The 22,724-nt window shown below is 49.5% G+C and overlaps 1 protein-coding gene and 1 gene segment (V, D, J or C); both read right to left on the bottom strand.

Annotated features, from left to right (window-relative positions):
- Nucleotides 1-627: 627 nt before the first annotated feature.
- Nucleotides 628-22,387, bottom strand: LOC121339777 (M1-specific T cell receptor alpha chain-like). Its single transcript, XM_041411866.1, has 7 exons — nt 22,336-22,387; nt 21,591-21,885; nt 3,772-3,827; nt 2,494-2,769; nt 1,800-1,871; nt 1,343-1,459; nt 628-1,259 (listed from the first exon to the last, which is right to left on the bottom strand). Exons 1-7 carry the CDS (start codon nt 22,385-22,387, stop codon nt 1,219-1,221), a joined length of 909 nt encoding a protein of 302 aa, XP_041267800.1. The 3' UTR covers nt 628-1,218.
- Nucleotides 5,288-13,406, bottom strand: LOC121339778. The segment is given in 2 exon segments: nt 5,288-7,375; nt 13,259-13,406. Coding segments are annotated over 2 exon segments (441 nt in total).
- Nucleotides 22,388-22,724: the final 337 nt, after the last annotated feature.

Here is a 22,724-nt window from a genome sequence, read left to right as displayed (position 1 = left end):
GAAATAATTTCATCCACACATTGTGTGGGTTGTGCAGAGAAAATCCTTCCATCACACAAAGTTTTCACTGAAGTGTTCTTGTACTTACACATTCACAGCCCAGGGAAATTCATTGGTTCGATGACCATTGGTCCCAAGTTCCACAGTTAGTAGTATTTGCTTTCCAGTTGATCACTTCATCTTCAATGTTATTTTGTTTCTCATTCTTTATTCCCTTTTAGATCTTTTCCCAGACCACGTGTCTCTGACCATGCCAGGGCTGATGTTTGGAGGTGATTTTCATTATTGGTCATTATCTTTGTGTATCTTCTGTGCTGCTGCCAGTCTGCTGAGATGATTTTGTATGTCTGCTGAAATATCTTTATATACCTTAGGGGTTTTGTTCACCTTTGCCCAGGGGAAAAGGAACTGAAGTTTCTTTACAATGGACTGTTCCAGCACTGCAGGCCTGAGGGTCTGAGCTGAGCAAGCTCAGTACAGCACCTCTTGCTGTGTCCTGACAAATTCAGCCAACAGGAAATCTACATTATTAAAGCTGTGTTTCTGATCCCAGTGGGCTTTAGGACAGCTGGATTTCAGCAATCTCCATTCCAGCTTCAGAAGAAAAATCACAGAAAACCTACAGCATTTTGTCCTAGTAGTTCTTTATTTTTGTCACTACCACAGGAAACTAAAATTCATATGCAATATATTTGGCCGAGGAAATACAGGCTTAATAAAGAAATGAACATTATCTAGTTGAATGAAATCACTCCAGATTCTACATGCGCTTCTTAATTGCAATACACACTCTTTGTTATTAAATCTATCTAAATCCAAATCTACAAATGGCAGCTACTGGGCTTGAATTCACTCAGCAGTGCTACTCCAGTTCCACAGGCAGAAACACAGCATGCCTGGGAAAGGTGCTTTTAAAAGGCCATCTATCTAGAGTGAGCACTGCAGTTTCCAAAGCTGTTGAAGCAGGTTGGATGACTGTGTGCAAATGCCAGAAGAGTGGGGAGATCTACTTAGCAGGAGGATGAGGATAAATCCACTCTCCTCAGTTGTCAGAGGAGAGGAAACATCAAAAGCACTTGAAACTCTTCAGTGCAAATCAGCTGGCCAGGCAGGAGTGAACAGTATTCAGTGTCTTCAGGGGAAGGTGCTGCCTTGTGTCCTGAGTGGTGTCTGTCTGCAGCTCTGCCCCTGCTTGATCCACCCCCTTGTGCTGCTGGTTCACATTCTTTCCTGCTCTTCTTTGGGTTCATTCCCCATGTCTGGAAGAGAAAAGAGAAATTTGAAGTACATTTAATGAAATTGTACCCCTGAATAAGTGTTTGATAGCTGTGAGCTTTTTTACCTGAGAAAAGAAACAACTTGATACTCATGAGGGCGTTGAAGGCGATGCTCTTTGCCAGCAGGACTCTCAAACCCAGCACAGCCATGGACAGCATGTTCACTCTCTGCTCTTCAGGGTCTGCTCAGTGACCAGAAAAGAGGGGAGAGATCATGGTCTAGGCTTTGGTGTTGTGATCTTGGCAGAAAGTGGGAAATCCTCAGGTGACAGTTTCAGGGAGAGGAAGGGCAGCAAAGGAACAGCCAAGAGAGAACATGGCAACAACATGGGAGCCCAGGGTCTGTCCCTGTTGCTTTTTGCTTCCTGGGGCTTGTGTGTAAGTGCAGGAGCATCCTTGGAACAGCAGTTTGTGTGTGCTGAATGTGTTGTGTTCTGAGTCCTCTGCCCTGGAGAAAATAGATTTCCATGCCTCTATCCCCCAGAGAGCAATGTAACTTCACATCCTGTTGGGGTAACTCACCTTGTGCTGAGGGGGCTGTGCTGTTGCAAACCCTGTCACTGCCCCCTGTTACGGGTTCTTCAGCCTCCTCCTCTGTAGCATGAGAAAGAAAGCACATTTTGAACTATATCCACCTTTTATATGGGATTTATAAAAAAATTTCCTAGGCATTTCCTCTAGGAACTTAAGGAAAGTTGGAGCTCAGATGATCAGTCATTAACTCCAACATTAATTTGAGGAGCCAATTTCTCCGTGCAGTTGCTGGAAACAGAAGAAGTCCTGCTTTGTTTTAGTTTTACTGTATGAAAGACATTCAGGACTACAAATAAAATGGCACAAAATAGAAAACATATTTAGTAAAAAAACCTCACAACACACCCCACCTTTAACTTTTTCTAGGTTTTAGAAAGGCTGTTCCAGCTTGTGCTGCAACAGGTTTGCTGCTATAGGCTAAAATACTCAATCACAAGGAAATTCACATTTTGAACAAATAGATCATGTCTTCTCTCTTCTCCCCAAAAAAGAATCTGAAAGGAATTAAATAGTTGAAACCATTTCTTTTCACTGCTTTGAAACATCTTTCAGCTCTCCCTGCTGAAATCCCAAATTTCTTATTTCTCCTGGCTGCCCAGGGCAGTGCTGTCCAGAAGGAGAACACAAAGCCCACAGGCCACTGTCTCCAGAAATAAGTGACAGCTGTGCCACCAAACTGTACCTGGCTGTGCTGTTATCACGCGGTTGTCGAATTTGGCCGTGCAGGTCACCTCCATGTCTGTTGTCACCCTGGCCACTTTAATTGCATTGTACAACCCCTTGGATGTCAAAATGGATGTGCTCTGTTCATAGATGACCTCCTGAGAGGGCATCTCCAAGCTGATGTTCTTTGTTGGGGAGTTCCTTGCCAAACAAGCTGCTTTCCCAGCGCTGTTGCCTTCTTCCAGTTTCTTTGATTTCATCACAATCACTTGAGGGTCAGAAGATTTTGAAATGTCTGTAAAGAAAAGCAACAGGATTGATTTTACTGCAGCCTTGTCTGTCAGCTGAGTGACCAAAAACTCACATGTACTCCATCTGTGACTAATTTATTACATTAACGATCACTTTTTGTGGTCTTTGTTTCTTTCTGCTTCTTCCAAAAGGTCAAATTAAAGACAGAAATGGGTATGCGGGCATATTTAACAGGACATTTAATCCCATAGGATCCCAACTTCCTTTTGCCAAAGCTCGTGCTTGTAAATGAACCCTGATTTTATAATTTTATAATATAAATACCTACTAACAAGAAGGGAGCTTTTATGAATGCCACTCCAAGAGTCCACTTGTTCTGCTTTCTCAGCAATTTAATTCCAAAACAGAACAATTCTATCTGGATTGCCTTGCATATTCATAAGACATAAATGAATACTGTTTTTTATTTTACTCTCCCTCCCAGACACCCAACAGAAATTGAACACATTAACTTGGTTTGACCAGTTCAGTTGAATCCAAATTCTGAACAACTTAGTAAGATTAAACTAGTACAGAAAGGTTGCACAAGATTACATTTTATGCTTTTGTCCATTACCCTTCTCTGCTATCAGTGTTGTATTTTAACTCTGACACAACAGATAGTCTTAGGAACTTGTATGCCAACTTGCACAGACACTTTATTTCCCTTTAGGCAGTCCAAGTGTGACTTTAAAAACCAACAATGACTATGAACATCTTATTAAGAATCCTGAATAAGTGGATAGATATATGTCCCAAAGAAATTCAGAATGATAGCAGACAGAACATCCCTTGTGGAGTTCAAGTTCTTTGGCAACACTGAGAAGTGGGATAAGAATATTTTTACATATAAATTGTCTAGTTGCATGCAAAAGATTACACAAAGAAAGTGAAATTAGTGACTGAAAAACATGAGTGTCTGCATAGATTTTAGGGGGAATATTTGCAAAGGGGGAAAACGAAAGAGTAGCAACTCAGAAAATGGTAATGCATAAAGGGTACCTACTTGGCTCCACGGTCAGTTGAGTTCCATTCCCAAAAACAAGAGCAGCAGTAACACACAGTTAAAATGCATAAATCAAAAAGGGCTCATTTTGCTGTTCTTCCTCTGCACATTTCCTTCCCAGCTGTTGTACCAGGCTTGGCCAGAGCCTGTGAATCCTGTGCATTCTGTGTTCTCTGAGAAAACCTTGAAAGGCTTTTCATGTGGTCTCCTCTCCAGGCTTTCGCAACAGCCAGAATACAAACAGGCTGCTTCTCTGCAATAGCTCCCTGGGCAAGATCTTCAGCAAGCAATAATGTACCCAGTGCAATTGTAGTTCAGAGAGCAGAAGATTTGTTTTATCTGACCCCTGAAGGCTCACCCCGAGTCCCACTAGTTTGCATTACCAGATAAAACAACCATTAATTCCTAGCACTTGCTTCTGGAAGGGATTAGTCTTTTATGTTCTGAAAATTTATTTGAACAAAAAATTGTACTTCTCCTTCACTTTCATCTTACAAAGTCAAAGGAGGAGCACCCTATTCCAGAAAGTAATGGGCCTTATCATTCTCTGTGAATGTTTAATCTGGAATAATCCAACCTGAACCAAAAGGAAAGCCTTCTCTGTCCTTAACTGAGGCCTCAACAGAATATGCCTGGAGTGTCCTGTGGCACTAATGCTTGCTATCTTATGTCATTTTGATTATGGGGAATTCTCAAAAGATTTGGATAATAAAGTACTTGTGCTGTGAACACCTTAAAATGCATTTTAGTAGCTCCCAAAGCAATTCAAAATCAAAAGTGGGAGGTTGCTCACATCCTGGAAACTTTGGATTCAACTTATTGAGTATTCCAGCAGTCTCAAAAGGGACTTTGATACTTAGGGCCCAACATCTTTTACCATCAAACATAATACCAGAATCGCTGTGCAGCTCTGAATATATCCTGTATTTATCTAGAAAAAGAAAATCGTTGAACAGCATGGACAGAAGAGGTCTTTCTTCAGAGTGATAAGTTCGCTTGGGGTGACAAGCATCTTTATTGTTCATCACGGAATTCCAAATAAAGATAGGAATAACTAAGGCTTCTTATAATCCCTACTCCCCACATTGCTCTTTTAACGTTCCACACAACTTGGCAGCCAATTGTCTTTAATTCCAGGAGCTCTTGGATATAAGGCACTTGTGAGAATTTATGCCCAAGGCTATTTCACCTCCTTCCTGCTCTGTCCCCAGGGCAGTGGAATTCCTTAGCTGGGGACACTGTCAGTGTGGTGCCAGTGTCAAACCAGAACTTCTCCAAGCAGGCAGTTACAGATCTGTCTCAAAACTCCTCACCACTGGGAGCTCTTCACTGAGCTCTGCATTCCTGCCCCAAGTCAGCCAGTGCAAGTCCACTGGAGAATTGGGCACTGGACAGTAAATTTGGGCCAGAGTGCTGCCCAAAGTGGGAATAAGTTATCACAGGCTAAGCAGTGCCCTGCTGGTGTTTGGGGATCATGGAATAATGGTGCTATGCAGAGTCAGCCCAGTTGTTCCTGGGAAACGATCCAAGCTGAGCATTTGGCTTGAAAGCCTGGCTGGAGAGGGAGTGTATTCAAGGGATTATTGCAGCTGAAAATCCTTTCAGTGAACCCAAACCATTAAACTTCTTTGTTCACCTACACCTCAATTTTAAATAGAGTTTTAGATATATAGAAATGTCACTTACTTGGTAGAACTGTGAGAGTCATCCCTGGTGCAAATATACACTTATCTGTCCTCACACTGCTAAGACTTATTCCAATAACTCACTCTTTCCTCATGGTGTTAAATTTGTGTTGTAAACCAAGAGACGGAAAGCCAGATATTTTTTCTAATTATCCATGGGTGCAAGTCTATGAGATGATCCAGAGGTACACTTACTTCCAAAACTGAAAAAGGATAAAATATTAATTTAATTGTTCAAGTGCTTTCAAACAGCTTGATTGAGTGTAGAATTTTCAAGTTCTCCCTTTCTTCCACCTTTTAGAATCCACTTGGACTTTTTATCTTTCCATGGTAAAAGGCATTATAGAAAGAATGTTCTATTTGTCTCTTTAATGATTATAGTCACCCATCTCCTTTCTTTCCCAAAATATCTCACCTTTTTCCCCTCTTTTTGTTTTTGTACAGGCCCCTGTGCTGTTTATATCATTGTGGTACTCCGGCCCCTGTACACAGTGATCTATTTCCTTGTAAAAACTGTCTCTGTTCCACTAGACAGAATATTGGATTTTAGAGACAGTCACATGACCTCCTCCATGGTTTAAGACCCAACGTACCACATGAAAAAACACCATATGGCTTTCAAGGAAGGATCTAAGATAATATCAGAAAGGTTGAGTTGTAAATGAGAACTTGGGGATTACATGACACCTCTGAAAAGTCTGAGTGAGTTAAGCTGGATAAAAAGCAAGAAAAGAATCAGTACTGTTCATGCTATATCAAAGCATTTCTGATAATTGCCACTTGTTGGAAGTTGTCTCCTTTTTCCCCTTTGTTTCAGGCTAGAAAGCAGGAGGAATGTGCCCTCTGGTCTCTTAGAATTGGTTCCTGGGGTCATTTAGTACCTTAGAAAGTCTTCATGGTGTTTTGCGTAAGAGGAGAAAGTAGACAAACTGATTATTCTTTGTTGTGTAGAGGCACTGAAACCTTGGGAGTGAGGATCAAAGAGTAAAGGAGATGTTGTACATTGATCAAATCCTTCATGATATTCAACTTCTGTATCATAAATCCTTGACAGCCAGAGCTGAACCAGCTGTGTTCCCTCCCAAATTTTGTGTACCCTCAGCTACTCACTGGTGGGTGGAATGAGGAGCAGAAGAGGCCTTCTCTCCATGTAAGCACTGATCAGCAATAACTCAAACACCCCTGAATTACCAACACTCTTTCCAGGACAGATTCAAAACACAGTCCATTCCTGCTACTATGAAGAAAATTAACCTTACTCAAACAAAAACAATCACATTCTTTAAAAAACCAAACAAAACACAAAACAAAAGAAACAACCCCACCCTCTTTCCCTGGTTCTTTCTGCCTGTGGGAGATTTTGAGAAGGAAGGAAGGAGTTAACAACACGTTAATGGTTTGGTGTTTGCTTGTGAGAGACTGCTATTGTTATTGCTGTAGCACCTCTGCATCTGTTCTGCAAAAGACAGCCCAGATTAGTCTTGAGAAGTCTGGGAAGAGCCTTGCCTTGCAGCAACCACAAAAGATCTGTCTAGATTAAAGCCCCTCCTTCCAATTCTGCCCTGGCCCTGCCTGTGTTTCAAGCACTGTGCCCTTTTCAAGTTCTCTCATGCTGCAGAAATAGGTGGCTGTGTCTGTAGCTGCTGGAGAGAGCAGTTGCAGCCACAGCTGGTTCTGGGAGGGGTCTGCAGAGCTGTTGACTCGGGTCCGGAAGGATGAAGCGATGTGCTGGAGTCCTGTGAAAGGATACTGCATCACCAGATGCTGCAGCTCTTTGCCAGGAGTCTGCCGGATCCAGTCCCATGCGTAGTTGCTATCGGTGATGGCTACACCAGAGATGTGACAAGTGAGCCAGACAGACTCCGAGATCTTCCCTACTGTAGGGCCTGAGGCTTCTGTCTTCACCTGAGAAAGGCCACCTGCAGCCCCAGGAGACAAGGGTAAACAAAAAGCAACAGTTAAAGGAATCAATCTGCTCCACCATGTCCCCATGGTTCTGCTTGTGATGTTGAGGAACCAGCAGCCACAAATCCATCTGCTCAAAGGCTCTTGCTCCCTGTAGAACCTCAGATCTGGGAGAGACACACACAGCCTTCCCCATTCTCCCACTGAGCTCCCAAATGACTGTCTAGAATTCCCCATTTCCTCTGCTCACGCCTCAGGCAGCAAAACCCATGGGCTGGACGAGTGGACATGAGCTGTGCCCAAAACCACAGCAGGACTATTCACACACCTGACCGTTTGGACTGGATACCTGTAATATTGGAAACCAGGGGAAACAGGAAAATTGTTTCAAAGCTGAAGCAGTTTGGGGGAGCAAGAAATGAGTTGGCATGACACATGCAAAGAAGATAAACATAAAGGTTAAGCTCATTTGGGGAGAGCAAAAGGTAGGATGTCCCTATTAGAATCACACATTTGAAAACTCTGTGCTGTGTCTACAGCAACCCGGAACATCTGGGCAACAAGGCCCCTTCCAGCTCCAAGGCAGAGAGCTGGGATGCTGACAGGTGGTTTCTGTTCAACCTCAGCTGGATTTTATGTCTCTGTGCGAACAGCACAGAAGTAGCAGGCAGTATCCTCGGCACGGAGGAGATGCAGGCTGAGAGATGCCACAGAGTGGGAATTGTCCCTGGAGGCTGTGGCTCGACCTTCAACTGCTGACCCAAACTGAATCTGTGATGAGTAATGGCTTATCCAGGACACCCATTCAAAACTACCTCTGGGTGCCTGACGGTACCACCGAATATAATGATTCTCGAAGGTGAGGCCAGAGCCGTGGCAGGAGAGGGTGACGGAGTCCCCGGGCGCTCGCAGCCCTCCGCCGGCCTCCTGCAGCCTCGGCTGTGCCCAGAGCCCTGCGGAGGGAGAGCGCAGCGATCGGGCAGGGCCGACCGCGAGTCGCGGGGCTGCAGGGTCAGCAGGGAGAGATAAGTATCGGACCGGGAATTGTCCCGGGAAATCTTGGCCCGCCCCTCCACTGACTGGTCAAAATAAAGAACTGTCGGATCAGAGCCAATAACGGACAACCACGCGAGGCTTCCTCCGGGTGACTGACGGTACCATCGTATAAAACGATTCTCGAAGGTGAGGCCAGAGCCGTGGCAGGAGAGGGTGACGGAGTCCCCGGGCGCTCGCAGCCCTCCGCCGGCCTCCTGCAGCCTCGGCTGTGCCCAGAGCCCTGCGGAGGGAGAGCGCAGCGATCGGGCAGGGCCGACCGCGGACCGAGGGCGCTGTCCCGGTGTCCCTGTGCCTGCCCCGGCCGCCGCACGGTGACAAAACCTCCTGTCCCTATCTGAATCTGCCCGTGTTCCCCGCTCCTGCTTCCCCCCCTGTCCCTGCTCCTGCCTGTCGCTGTCCCTCGTTGCCCCGGGCCGGGCTCGCTGCCCTGGCCGCCCGGCTCTCACCTGCCGGCCACAAACCCAAGGCCAAGGCCAGCAGCCCCGGACCCGGCGCGGCCACCATCGCTGCCGGCCCCGGCCCCGCTGCAGCCGCACGGGAGCCGAGCGGAGCCGCGCTCGGGCCGCTCCCGCCCGGCCCCGCCTCGCCGGGGCAGCGCCGGCCCCTCTGCCCGCCCCGACACACCCGCCCCGGGCCCCGGGGTTGCTTGTGGGCAAAGTGTGGAAACGACTCCCTCCAGTCCTACCCCCTTGTCCTACACCTCTTCCCTCCACACCGCAGAAGTCCCCGCTGCACCCCCCAAGCCCTGGATCGTTCTTCCCGCGTCGTGCGACCAAATCTTGCCCGTATTTCCTGCTGGGCTGTAGGGCTGTCCTGTGGACGACTAGCGCTATGTCCGCTGTGACTTCCACTTGGGGGAAACAGCAGTGCGGCAGTGGGACATGGTGGTAGGGAGATGCTGGGGCTTTACAGACCTGCTTAAGCTCTCAGGAGCAAAGACTCCTTGTCATCCTTCCAAGGGTGGGAAATAATCCCAGAAACATTAGAGTCTGCAAATCAGAACTGCTGTGAATTTGCAACCCCCAACTTTCTCCATATTTTCCTGCCTGTATCCTTGTTGCCCCTGCCTGACTCACCTTCACCCCATGCTATGCTGCAGTCAGAGTCCTGTTACTCCTTTTGCATTCACCTGACTTGTGAACATAAATGCTGAGGGTTGATAAAGAGAAACCAGTCAAATTTCCAGGGTCTCTTTTTCTGTTGCTCTAGCCAGGACACAAGAAGGTGTCCCTCAGGTCCCAGCAGTATGGTGATGCCCAGTGTACTGCAGGTAACGTTTCCTGGTGGGAAAACTTCTTGTGAGCAACAGGACCACCATGGCTCTGGGGGTTCTCCTCACAGAATAGGCTAAGCTGAGTTCTACTTGGGCTCTGGGATGCCTAAACCAACTTGCCTTTGAGTTTCCAACTCTACCAAACAGTGAGCCCAATCCAGAGGGCTCATCATGATCATCATCTTCATTTTTGTCTTCAATCAGTTTTCATTATCTGATGATCTCAAGGCACCATATTAAATATACAGAATCTCTTGCCTCATGGACTGCAGTGCTGTTGGTTGCTTAGGTATTTCAAAGTTTTAGTAGCTTTTTTCTTCACTGGTATTTTCCAAAATAGCAAATTTCATGCTGGCTGGGTTGTGGGAGGATTTCATTATTTAACCATGAGCAGCACAGAGGAGCGGCCCCGCCGGGCGGGAGCAGCGCCCGCCGCGGCCGGGCCGCGCGCGCAAAGCATCGCTGCGCGCTTGGACAGCGCCTGTGCCAAAGGAACCCGTGGGCAACGAGCCCAGAAATTCGCCCTCGTAGCACAGAAGGTCACTGGGATCCGGGGCTGCCCTCGGCAAAATGCTGCCCGCAGCTGAGGGAGGTGATGGCTCCTCTCTCCTTGCCACTACTGAGGCCACACTCGAGTACTGGGGACACATCTTGACTCCTCACTTTGCCATTTCAGTTGTTTTTCACTTGAACAGGGAAACAAGGACACTGAGCATAGAATCATGAAGGGAATTTGTTCTTTTATCCTTCAGCTAAGCACACGGCTGTGCCCTCACCTAGTCTATGGCACATCCTGCTGCAGAGAAAAGCAGGCCAGATCTGATGAGTTACTCTTGCTCACATAATCACTGAGTGCTTGTCTTGTGCTGGATCTATACACCCTGGTCCCATGCAGGTGGTGGAGACAAGTGGTCAGTGGTGCAGAAAAGTTCATTCTTTGAAACTCAGACTGCATACAAGTGCTGGAATTTCTCCAGAATTCTGACTGATTCCCCTACTGGACATAGTTCAGTGTCTGGTTTCATTGCACGTTAAATCATCTACTATTTTTCTCATATTATGGGGTATTCAGAGCTAGGAAGAGCTTCCTGAATGTGGGTAATCAGGAAAAACCAGCCCTGTGGTCAGAGCTCCCAGTCCCAGGCACTGTTCCTTCTTGTAAGCAGGACAATATTGCTGTTATCTCTTGATTTTCACAGCTTCTGTCTCTGAGGACTTCCAGAAAGAACTTGTGCTACATGAGTGTTGAGGACAACCCTGTGTCCTCTTCAGGCCGCAAGTTTCAAAGCTGAAAAAGAACAGGGAAACCTGCAAATGATACAAAGGAAATTGGGGGAAGCACACAGAGGAGTGAGGAGAGCTATTCTGCATGCATTTGTTTTCTGTATATCTGTTGCTTCCTGTATTTGGGGTGTGTGTTCTTCTGTCCAAACCTAGAGTGTGTTGTTGCCCTGTAAGGCTGCAGACACAGGTACAGGCAGCCAAGCTCTCTCATAAAGGCTCTGTGTGGTCATCAAACCTAATGCTGTTCTTTCTGGAGAGCCAGAACGGGCTTCAGGAAAGGGGAGCAGAAGAGGAGCCAGCTTTGCTGCTCCTCTCTGCCAATGGCAAGTCTGAGCAACATCAGGAATTCTTGATGTTGTTTGGTTTTTGTGTGTTGGTATTGCCATGATTGTTCAACTGTCTTCCTGTCAAAACACACATTTTCTCACTCCACCCATTTGTTTCTCTCCTCCATAGCAGTGAAGGGGACTGAGTGAGCAGCTGTGTGGGACTGAGCTGCCTGATGGGGTCAGGGGCAGGAGGTGCCCACAGTCTTGTCCTGTTCAGTTCTGAATGTCCTGAAGAATGGAACTTACAGAGTTTCAGGGATTTCAACACAGTGTCAGATGCCCCTCTACATTTTATTCTCCATGCTAAACCAACCCAGATCTTCCAGGCTCTCCTTATATGTCAGCTGTTCCCTCCCTTGTGTTCCTGGCCCTTCACTGCATTTGTTCCCCTCTGTCCATGTCCTTCCCAGGCTTGGGAGCTCAGCAGGGGACACAGCTGTCCCCAGCCCCAGCAGTGCTGAGATGAAGAGGATTCCTCCCCAGTGAGCAAGGAGTCAGGTCAACATGCCAGGAGGCTGCATGGACAAACGAGGCTGGGAGAAGGTGGGCCCACTGCTGAATGGGATGGGGAGCAGGTGACCGAGGATATGGGACATGGCTGAGGTCCTGAATGCTTTATTCACCTCAGGCTTCAGCAGCCAGATCAGCCTTCAGGAATTTCATTTCCCACAGACCACAAGGACAGGCTGGGAGGAGGAATGTGCACTACCCATGTCACTGAACCCTTCTCTAGGCCATAATAAAAGGCTTTGTCCAGAAGGTTTCCAGGGAAGCCAGTGCTGTGAGCACAACTGAATGAAGAATGCACAACATCCACTCTCTCCTCACCCAGCAAGACCTCTTGTGTCACTGTCGAAGGCTGTAAATGTGGCTCAGCCAAATCTCCAGTTCCCAAAGGCATGTTGCCTGTCCCTGAGGAAAAAGGGCTGGGAGCCAAGGCAAGCCAACAAGGAGAAATGAGGCTGTGCTGGACAGGAGCCCAGGCAACGTGCACTAAACCTGCACTTGCCCAAACTGCAGCCTGTGCAGTTCCCAGGACAGATCCTCCTGCACCATCAATGGTACCAGCCCTTCTAGCAGCCCTCCCTGCAGTGCCTTTTAGTGCCCCCAAGCCAGAGGGATGTTTCCTGCACCTGCCATTGCCTGACAAGAGCCCTGGGGAGCAGCTGCCAGAAAGAAATGCTGAGCGATCTGTCTTCCCCATCTGCTGGTTTTTGGTTCATTGTGCTGCAGAGCTGCTCCAGGGTGACTCTTGCTCCACAGTAATATGTTGCTGCATCACCTGGCTTTGCTGCCAGTATCTGCAGCGTGGTACTGAAGCTCTCCACTGATCCCACAAAGTGTTCTTGGAAACCTTCTCCATAGATATCACCCTCCATGTAAATAAATTTTAAAGAGCCCCATGGGCCCTGACGGTACCAATACATGTCATAGCCGCTCATAGCACCTCTCTGCAAGCTGCAGTGGAAGACGACTTCATTTCCCTCTTGCACAGTCACTCCCCTGGGGAACTGCTCCAAGGTCACCTGGCCAGTGACTGCTGCAGAGAGCAACAACAAGGCACAGTCACTCCAAGATCCAACAAAGGTCAGGGCAGGGCTGGCTTTAGACTGGCTATGAGAACAGTGAGGGGGAGAGGTGGGGCATGAGGAGCAGAACTTGAAGCTCCTAGAGCCCTCCTGGGCGTCACTCATCCTGTGTGGTACAGTAACAGACCATTTGTTGGGCAGGAAATGCTGTGGTGAGCTAAAGGTAATATGGTTCTTAATAGCCAGCCCTGGCCTTTATCTCAGGGAGTCTTGCAGGGACTAGTCTTGCTATGCTGGGACTTTGGAGCTGACCAGGGAGGCTGTTGGCTTGTCCTTCCCCTGGCCCTGGCTCTGCTGAGCTGCTTCTCCCACATGGGACACCCCAGGACCTCAAATCAGCTTGGCCAGAGCACCCCTGGCTCTTACCTGCCGGCCACAAAGCCAAGGCCAAGGCCAGCAGCCCCGGCCCCGGCGCGGCCACCATCGCTGCCGGCCCCGGCCCCGCTGCAGCCGCACGGGAGCCGAGCGGAGCCGCGCTCGGGCCGCTCCCGCCCGGCCCCGCCTCGCCGGGGCAGCGCCGGCGCCTCTGCCCGCCCCGACACACCCGCCCCGGGCCCCGGGTGTCGCAGGACAAGGGGCGGACTCCGGAGAACGGGGATCGGCGAGGGACGCTGGCAGCTGCGTAGGCAGAGCAGCAGAGACGCCCAGGAGATGAAGGCTGCTGTCCCGGGGCTACCAGCACGCCTCCATCGCTGTCCCTGTTTCTTGCTCTGGGAGCCCTTTCAAAGGTCTTGACGCCTCAGTTCTTTTAACAAAACCCTGCCAAAATTGCAACAGTATAGAACATCATCAGGGTGGGGATCTGTGCATCTTTTCTGTCCTGAGTAGAGTCCTCCCTGAGGCTGTGACATTGTGGGGTTTCCAGTATCACCCCAAATGTAATATTTCATAACTTCTTATCACCTTTTTCGTGATGTTAATAAAACAATTCTCTATTCTGAGAGATTCATGCAGTACCTTCTAGCTTTAGAGAGATCCAGCGCCCCCTGGGGCAAAACGTCATGCATCAGAGAGGGTCTTCAGGAATTCAAGTAAGGCGAATAGTCTGGAGAAAGGAGGCTCTCAATAATCTTTGAATGATCATGGTGTTTTGGGGAGGTACCCGAGGACTGCTGGAGAAAAGCAAATGTCACTGCTCTCTGCAAGAAGAACAAGAAAGAGGACCCAGGGAGCTTCCCTCAAGCCCCGAGACGCTGATGGAGCACCTAACCCTGGAAATAATTTCCAGGCACATGAAATACAAAAATGTTTCCAGAACTCACCAAGGGAAACTCACACTTTACTGAGTTGATAATGAACTTCTATGCTGAAATTATTTGCTTTGTAGATGAGGGGAGAGCAGGGTGTATTGTTTACCTGGCTTTAGGAAGGCTTTCCTTCCACACTGTCCTTCCAAATTAGGTCCTCCTAAGAGAAACTGATGAAGTCTCAACTGAATGAATAGATGGTGATCTGGACAGAACAGTGGACAGACAGAGGATCCCTAATTGTTGTGGTCAGTGGCATCAGGTCTAGTTGGAAGTCATTGTCTAGCAAGGCACCCCAGGGGTCAGTGTTGGGTCTCTTTTTAGCATCTTGAGCCATCTTTAGGAAGATGGAGATAAACATGAAAACCAGCAAATTCTTTAATGAAACAAGAGTAGTAGGAGGGGCTGCTACACAGCAGAGTTGTGCTGCCACCCAGAGGGGGGACCTCATAAGGCTGGAGAAATGGAACCTGAGGCAGCTCAAAAAGCTGTACTAATTTTCCTCACTTTTCAGTGGGATTTTTTTTTTTTTTTTTTACAGTGCTACTGATGGCACAGGCAGGGGTATGCTTTAGCTGTTTCTCAATAGTGCTGACAGAACATCAAGGCCTTCTCTGATTTGCCCCAACAGTGAGTAGGCTCAGGATGGACAAGATGCTGAGAGGAGAAACAGCCAGGACGTGTGATGCCAAATTAGCAAAGGATTATTCCATACAGTAATAGATAATTTTCAGAAATAAGACTCAGAGAAAGAAGGAGGAAAGGGTCTTTTTGGAGTTATGGCACATGGCACCCGCAGTGCAGCCTCACAGTGTGAGGATAACCAAGCACCAGTGCAGGTTGTCCAGGCCCCTTGTGGAGTCTCCATGCTTGGAGAAATTCACAAACAGTTTGGTTGTGGCCTGAGGGAAGTGGAGCCTGTGGAGAAGCCAGGCTAGAGCAGGTTGATTCTGCAGAAGCCATATCAGAAGTGTAGTAATTGACTCTACATGCCTTTCCCACTGGTCCTGTGCCTTTTGGACAGAAGACGGAGAGAAACCAGGAATGCAGGATTGAAGGCAAACCTGAGATGAAGTGAGGCTTCAGCAAGGCCAATTTTTATGTGTTTTATGTCTTTTTATGTGTTTTAATGTCTTTTGATATTGTTGTCACTCACAATTCTACTCTGCTTTAATTTGGCAATATATTAGAATCCTGGCAGTGTGCAGCTAAAGCCAGGAACACCTATCTCTGATCTGACTTCTTGTGAAAACACCTGAAACCCATCAGCTCCAGACTCCTGGTGACTCTGACCTTCCCTACATCTTACATACCCCATGCCAGGCCCCAGCAGGTTTGTGTTAAAACGGAGCTGGGTTTCCTGTCTCTGTGTGAATGGCACAGAAGTAGCGGGCAGAGTCACTGGGTTGCAGAGCCCTCAAAACCAGAGATGACTGAGACTGGTAATTGTCCCGTGAGGCTGTGGCCCGACCCTTCACTGCTGCCCCGTAGTCCTTTACACTGCCTGAGTAGTTGATAAAGGACACCCACTCTGGTCTGCCTCCGGGTGACTGACGGTACCAATAAATTCCATAATTCCTAAAGGTGAATCCGGAGCCGTGGCAGGAGAGGGTGACGGAGTCCCCGGGCGCTCGCAGCCCTCCGCCGGCCTCCTGCAGCCTCGGCTGTGCCCAGAGCCCTGCGGAGGGAGAGCGCAGCAATCGGGCAGGGCCGACCGCGGACCGAGGGCGCTGTCCCGGTGTCCCGGTGCCCCCGGGCCGGCACAGCCACAGCCGCCAGCCCCGGCCCACGGCCCGTGTCCCTGTGTGTGCCCCGGCCTTTGCCCGTGTTCCCTGCCCTGCCCCTGCTCCTGGCCTTTCCCCAGCCTCCGCCCCTGTCCCCGTCCCTGTTGGTGCTCCTGTCCCTGCCTGTGGCTGTCGCTGTCCCTGGCCGGGCTCGCTGCCCTGGCCGCCCGGCTCTTACCTGCCGGCCACAAAGCCAAGGCCAAGGCCAGCAGCCCCGGCCCCGGCGCGGCCACCATCGCTGCCGGCCCCGGCCCCGCTGCAGCCGCACGGGAGCCGAGCGGAGCCGCGCTCGGGCCGCTCCCGCCCGGCCCCGCCTCGCCGGGGCAGCGCCGGCGCCTCTGCCCGCCCCGACACACCCGCCCCGGGCCCCGGGGTTGCTTGTGGGCAAAGTGTGGAAACGACTCCCTCCAGTCCTACCCCCTTGTCCTACACCTCTTCCCTCCACACCGCAGAGCTCCCCGCTGCACCCCCCAAGCCCTGGATCGTTCTTCCCGCGTCGTGCGACCAAATCTTGCCGGTTTTTCCTGCTGGGCTGTAGGGCTGTCCTGTGGACGACTAGCGCTATGTCCGCTGTGACTTCCACTTGGGGGAAACAGCAGTGCGGCAGTGGGACATGGTGGTAGGGAGATGCTGGGGCTTTACAGACCTGCTTAAGCTCTCAGGAGCAAAGACTCCTTGTCATCCTTCCAAGGGTGGGAAATAATCCCAGAAACATTAGAGTCTGCAAATCAGAACTGCTGAGAATTTGCAACCCCCAACTTTCTCCATATTTTCCTGCCTGTATCCTTGTTGCCCCTGCCTGACTCACCTTCACCCCATGCTATGCTGCAGTCAGAGTCCTGTTACTCCTTTTGCATTCACCTGACTTGTGAACATAAATGCTGAGGGTTGATAAAGAGAAACCAGTCAAATTTCCAGGGTCTCTTTTTCTGTTGCTCTAGCCAGGACACAAGAAGGTGTCCCTCAGGTCCCAGCAGTATGGTGATGCCCAGTGTACTGCAGGTAACGTTTCCTGGTGGGAAAACTTCTTGTGAGCAACAGGACCACCATGGCTCTGGGAGTTCTCCTCACAGAATAGGCTAAGCTGAGTTCTACTTGGGCTCTGGGATGCCTAAACCAACTTGCCTTTGAGTTTCCAACTCTACCAAACAGTGAGCCCAATCCAGAGGAAACTCTCATCATGATCATCATCTTCATTTTTGTCTTCAATCAGTTTTCATTATCTGATGATCTCAAGGCACCATATTAAATATACAGAATCTCTTGCCTCATGGACTGCAGTGCTGTTGGTTGCTTAGGTATTTCAAAGTTTTAGTAGCTTTTTTCTTCACTGGTATTTTTCAAAATAGCAAATTTTATGCTGGCTGGGTTGTGGGAGGATTTCATTATTTAACCATGAGCAGCACAGAGGAGGTTGCCCTGCCTAGTGCTGAAGGCATTAAGGTAAAAGCTGCTTTTGTCTTCTTTGGCTAGTCTGCACAGAGAAGCAAGATGAGGTCTGTGGTCCATTGGGTTCTTGTGTCAAGGGCTAGGGCTTGCCAGGAGCAAAGCAGAGACATGGATCTCCTGGCTCTGCCACAGCTTGGTCAAGGCTTTGGACAGGATGCCCCAGCAACACTGGATTCTGCAGTGTCAGCTCCCTGGAAGTGCAGGTCAGGATTGATACTGCAATTGGACGTTATGTCCAGGTATGTTGATTGTTTTCTTGAGGGATGTTCTGTATGAGGAAGTAAGAAAAATCATGTTTCAGCTCATCTGCAAAGAGTCCCATGGCCCTGCCTCTCTGAGTCACTGCTCTGAATACCTCTGCATAGATGGGATTTTGAGAAAAATAAGCAGGAGTTGGGAGGGATAGGAGAAGTTGGAAAGGCTGGTATAAGAGGGAGAGGATCATTTCAGGCATGAAAGCACAGCTGAGGCTGGAGGATGTAGAGCATCTGCCCTCCTGTGCTGTTGGTGACACAGATTTTGTACGAACGGAAATTTGCCTTAGCTTAAGGTGGAGCCTCAGAGTGCAGTAATAAATCGCAGTGTCCTGAAGAGACACTCCTGCTATTTCTAAGGGGGCTGTGTTATTTTTGTAGACCACCATAGAGAATCGGCCACTGCGGTACTTGTCATTCCCTGTGGTTTTATGTGCTTGCAGGAGAAATGTCAGAGTACTTCCCAGGAGCTGGCGGTACCAGATGAAGTTCAGATTGGTGTCACTCTCCTTAGTGGTGGACTCACAAGGAAGAACCACTTGCTGTCCAACTTTGGCTAGCATCTCAGAGAAGAATTGCTTCGGGGGATCACCTCCAACAAGACCTGCAACAGAGGCATAAATGTGTCTGCAGAGAAGTTTGCTTTCTTCTCTCCCTTGCTCTGTGTTTAAAACTGCCCCAATCTTTGCTGTCTTTCCAAAGAAATGGAAAGTTCAGGTATCTACATCCATCCCCCTTCTATATTTCTCCCTGAGCTCATGCTCTTGTTGGTAGACACCTCCAAATAACTTACTAAAAACCATGAGAGACAACAAGAAGGATGTGAATACACCCACCTGATTGGATTAGCAGGACACATGCTGGCATAGCCATGGTGAAGATCATTTTTTCCCAGCTCAGGATCCCTTTTCCTTCACAAGACTCTCAGCACACAGCAGAACACTCTTGGTAGCACAATGAAAAGGCACCAACCTGCAGAGAGAGTGCAGTGCATGTGTGACACAGTCACACCTTTGCAGTGTGGAAGGCTCATACACCTTTTTGGAAGGAAGCTCATACACCTTTTGCCTTTTCTTGTCTCACAGCCAAGAGTGGACAGTCTCAGTGGCTTCCTGTAGTTTTCCTTGGGCTTCCTTCTCCGTTCACAGCATTTACTGTGTGAGGTAACGTCTCTGCCTCACTGCAGAGTGTGTTTGCTTTTGCGTGCTCCTTGATGGCTGGCAGGCTTCTGAAAGCACAGCAGCTCCTCAGAGCGTCCTCAGATCATTCAGGGCTCTGGGAAACACAGGTGTCATGCTCTTTTCAAAGAGTTTTGGGTTCCTCTTAGTTTAGCCTCTGATATTTTGAGAGCAGTTGTTCAGTGTTTCTCCACACTGAATGACTCAGGAGATGACAGAGGAATTTGATTGGTGGGGAAAGGGTGTTTTAATGGGTGAACACATAAATTTCTAAAATAGGGTGGTGGAGTCCTGGTTCCAATGGGTTGACTTAGTGCAGGCTGGGGAGAGCAAACTGAGGGCATGGTGAAGGAGGCAGAATCTGCAGCCCCATGCTGTGCAAGGCGTAAGGGCAGGACTTGGAGCTTTCCAGCCACTGTTGGCACAGTGAAAAGGAAAGGGACTGAGATGGGGACAGAGACAGGAGGCAAAACTCTGGTGTGTGGATCTGGTGAGCAGAGAAGTGCCAAAGAGCAGCTCCTGAGCAGCACCTCTCTCCCTCTCCCACCTTCTGGCAAATCCTGAGCTTTTGCTCTTTCTCATTTTGGTGCATACTCTGACTAAAATAGAGAGATCTTCACTGCTGGCCATCTGATTCTGCAGCAATGTACTTTTTATCAGCCAAGGCTGCAAGGTGAGGGTGGCCCTGTAAATCAAAGACCCTCACTGAAGTCTGCCCAGGTGGTGAACATCCCCTGGCCAAAGCAGCCTCTGTTCTTTGAGGACTCAGCGATGCCCAGAAGGTGCCCAGGCTCACTGGTCCCTGATGACACACAGGACCAGTGATTTCAGTGCAAAGTGCAGATGTTTGTGACAGACTGCCCAGCCTATATGAGCACTTTGAAAGCTACATTGGGAAGGAGCTGGTGCCTGTGGGAGGGCAGTAAGGTACTCATGTTTCCCCCTTTGGACATAAGGGCAGTGTCCTGCAGCCAGGGAGGAACAACCCCATGCAGCAGTATGTGCTGGGAGCTGCCCAGATTTGCAGAAATAGCCTGGAGGGATCTGCTGGATACCATCCTGACAATGAGCCAGTAATGCTCCCTTGCCTCCAAGAAGGAACTCGTAAGGCAAACCCTATCCTTCTGTACTCTCTAGCACTTGGGAAAAAAGCTGTGTCTTGTGCTGGTGAGGAACAGAGACAAGACTTCCAGCTGTGGGATTGCACTCCAAATACTCTCAGACCAAATTAAGCTAAGAATCCAAACTGTTATGAAGACATCCTTGTTGGGGCCTGAAATCAGCAGGAAAACTGAGCTTTGTAGGTGCAGGATAGAGATACAGCAGGTTGCATTTCAGTGCCTCTGCTGTGGGCAGATTTCTGGCAGGTTTGATCTGTTCAGCTACACTCAATCTCCTTGTGGTCCTGGCTGCTTTGTGGAGCTTGTGGGCAGAGCAGCAGAGGGAGTCCCTGCTGTGAGCAGCACATTCCCTTGTGAGGAGGGACACACAAACACCCACATGCTCATGTGACTCACATCACTCATGCAAAAATCTGCACCCAAAACCACTTGCAGAAATCCAGCATGCAGAGAGTCCAGGTGAGAGACCACATGCAGGAACATGCCAAACTGTGCACTCAACTGGGGACACCCTGGGGGCAGCCCCATCAAGGTTGCTGGAGCATTCTGGAGAAGGGCAAAGCCCCAGGTGGGCTAATGGTGTTGTTTAAAGACTGCACAGAGGGGAGTGAATTGGGAGCTTTGAAGAAAACTTTGTATTCAACGAGTCAGTGATCATGGGTGGTACATGTCTGCTCTGTTGGGCTTTGCACTAAAGATTTGGGAAGCCCCTACAGTGCCCTATGCCAGCCTGTGTGTGGGCATCGTGGCAGAAATAACCTTACAGCATGTAATTTTTTTTGTTATACAGAATATAAAGCACCAGGGTGTGGGAGGGAAGCAGAAGCTGTTTCTGGTTGGGGTATAGTGAGAGTGTCTTTGGAAATCCACCAGGGTCTGTATAATGCTGTATGAATGCAGGATTCCTAGCATTTGAAAGAATGCAAGGTTTCATTCCTATCTATACTCCCGGTTTTATTCTGTGTTACTAATACAGCCCCTTTAGACATTTGCTACCAGACCTTTGTTTCTAAGATCAGGGAGGAACCCTGCACCCCTTCTTGCCCCATGACACCTCCCTAATACAGAAGAGGAAGAGACAAAACAACCCAGCAGAATTGTCCTGATACAGTGTTAGGTAGGATACGGCCAAACCCAGGAATAGGCCACTTCTTGCCAACAGGGCCATAATGACTCCAAAGGAGTGTCCCAGACTGACATAATTTGCCTATTCTGGACTTGTCCAGCAGATGATCTGAGTCCTCTGCCCACACTGATGTATTTTGATGCTTGGGCTTCTTATCCTGTCACATTAAAAAAACCAAAAAACAAAAAAACAAACAAACAACAAAAAAAAAAAAAAAAAAAAAAAAAAAAAAAAAAAAAAAAAAAAAAAAAAAAAAAAAAAACAAACAAACAAACAAAAAAAACCTCTTCATGCAGGAAGCCAAACCCCAGTCCATGGTATCAGATGGAATGTTGTGCATTCAAGATGAATTGTTCAGAAAATTATCACCTCCACAAGCTGCAGGCGCCGGTGCAGGTGCCAGTGTCAGTGTTGGCGTCGGTCCCGTTCCCGCTCCCGTTGCCGGTGCCGGCAGCGCCCCGGCGGGCGGAGCGGCAGCGCCCCCTGCTGGCCCCGCCCGCGGCGGTTCGTGCCCGGCCGCAGCCCCGGCTCCTCTGCCCGTGGCCCCCAGCGCGCAGTAATACACGGCCGCGTCCCCGCGCCGAGGCCGGCCGAGCCACAGCGCGCTCGAACGCCGATCTGCCGACACCGTCAGACTCCCCTCTGGGTCCAGCACGGGTTTTGTGCCTAGGACAGCAGTTGCTATCAGCTGGGGTGCTTGGTGTGGGAATTGGCGATACCAGTGGGTGGAGTCAGCATCAATTTTGGGGTGCTGACAAGTGAGGTTCAGGCTGGTGCCCTCGGTGGTCTCTGCCCATGGCCTCTGCTGCACTTGATCTGTATCCACAGCCACGGCTGGGAAAGGAGGAAGAAAGAACAAACATCATCAAAACGGTGTGATTCGGAGATTTTTTTCGCCAGACTGAGTTAGGAACAGTGGCCACAAGGCAGAGGCAGACTGGAAAAGAATGTGAGGAATTCGAAATTCATGCATGCACAGAATATGCAGAAGTCAGGTCTGCAAATACACGGATGGATGGAGAAATGAAGAGTTTAAGTGAAGAACAGAATGCTGCATTCAGGGCAAAAATAAATGCTGGATGTACAAGACAAGGTATAGGTGCATGGAAAAGCAGGAATACATGCAAGCAGGCTTTACTAACGCAAATCATGAAGACTTGCTGGGATGACAGATGGCAGAGGCACCGGGAGAGACAAGGAGTTGAGGAAGAGAGGGAAACATCCGAGCCAGTCTCCCTAGGGAATGCTCCAGCCGCTGCCCTCTTGGTGCCAAACCCCGCGCACCGATGAGCAGCGCGGCCAGAGCCGCCAGCCCCGCGCCCCGACACCGCCGCATGCCGCCGCTCCGCCGGCCGAGCCTCGCTGTGCCCCTGAGCCCCGGCTCTGCTGCGGCCGTGCCGCCTCCTCTCCGCCGCCGATGCCAGCTCCGCCCCGGGGCTGAGCCCTGCGCCGCTGCCGCTCGGGCTCTCGCCGAGTCCTGCCGGGGAACGGAGGGGAGGCGAGCGCGGGGGCTGCGCGGCGGCGCTCGGCTCTCTGCACGTCGGAAGCGGCGGCGCCGGCCTGGGGGGCAGGGGATCGGGCTGGGATCATGGTGGAGCTCGAGATTGACAGGCCTGCGTTTCCTTCGCTCCCATAATCTGTTCCCTCCCATCCTCACTTTGCTGTCGTGTGGG

The sequence above is a fragment of the Onychostruthus taczanowskii genome, unplaced genomic scaffold, assembly GCF_017590055.1.
Source record: "Onychostruthus taczanowskii isolate IOZ18803 unplaced genomic scaffold, ASM1759005v1 scaffold375, whole genome shotgun sequence".
Classification (NCBI taxonomy): Eukaryota; Metazoa; Chordata; class Aves; order Passeriformes; family Passeridae; genus Onychostruthus; species Onychostruthus taczanowskii.
This window is presented reverse-complemented; position numbering and strand designations above follow the sequence as displayed.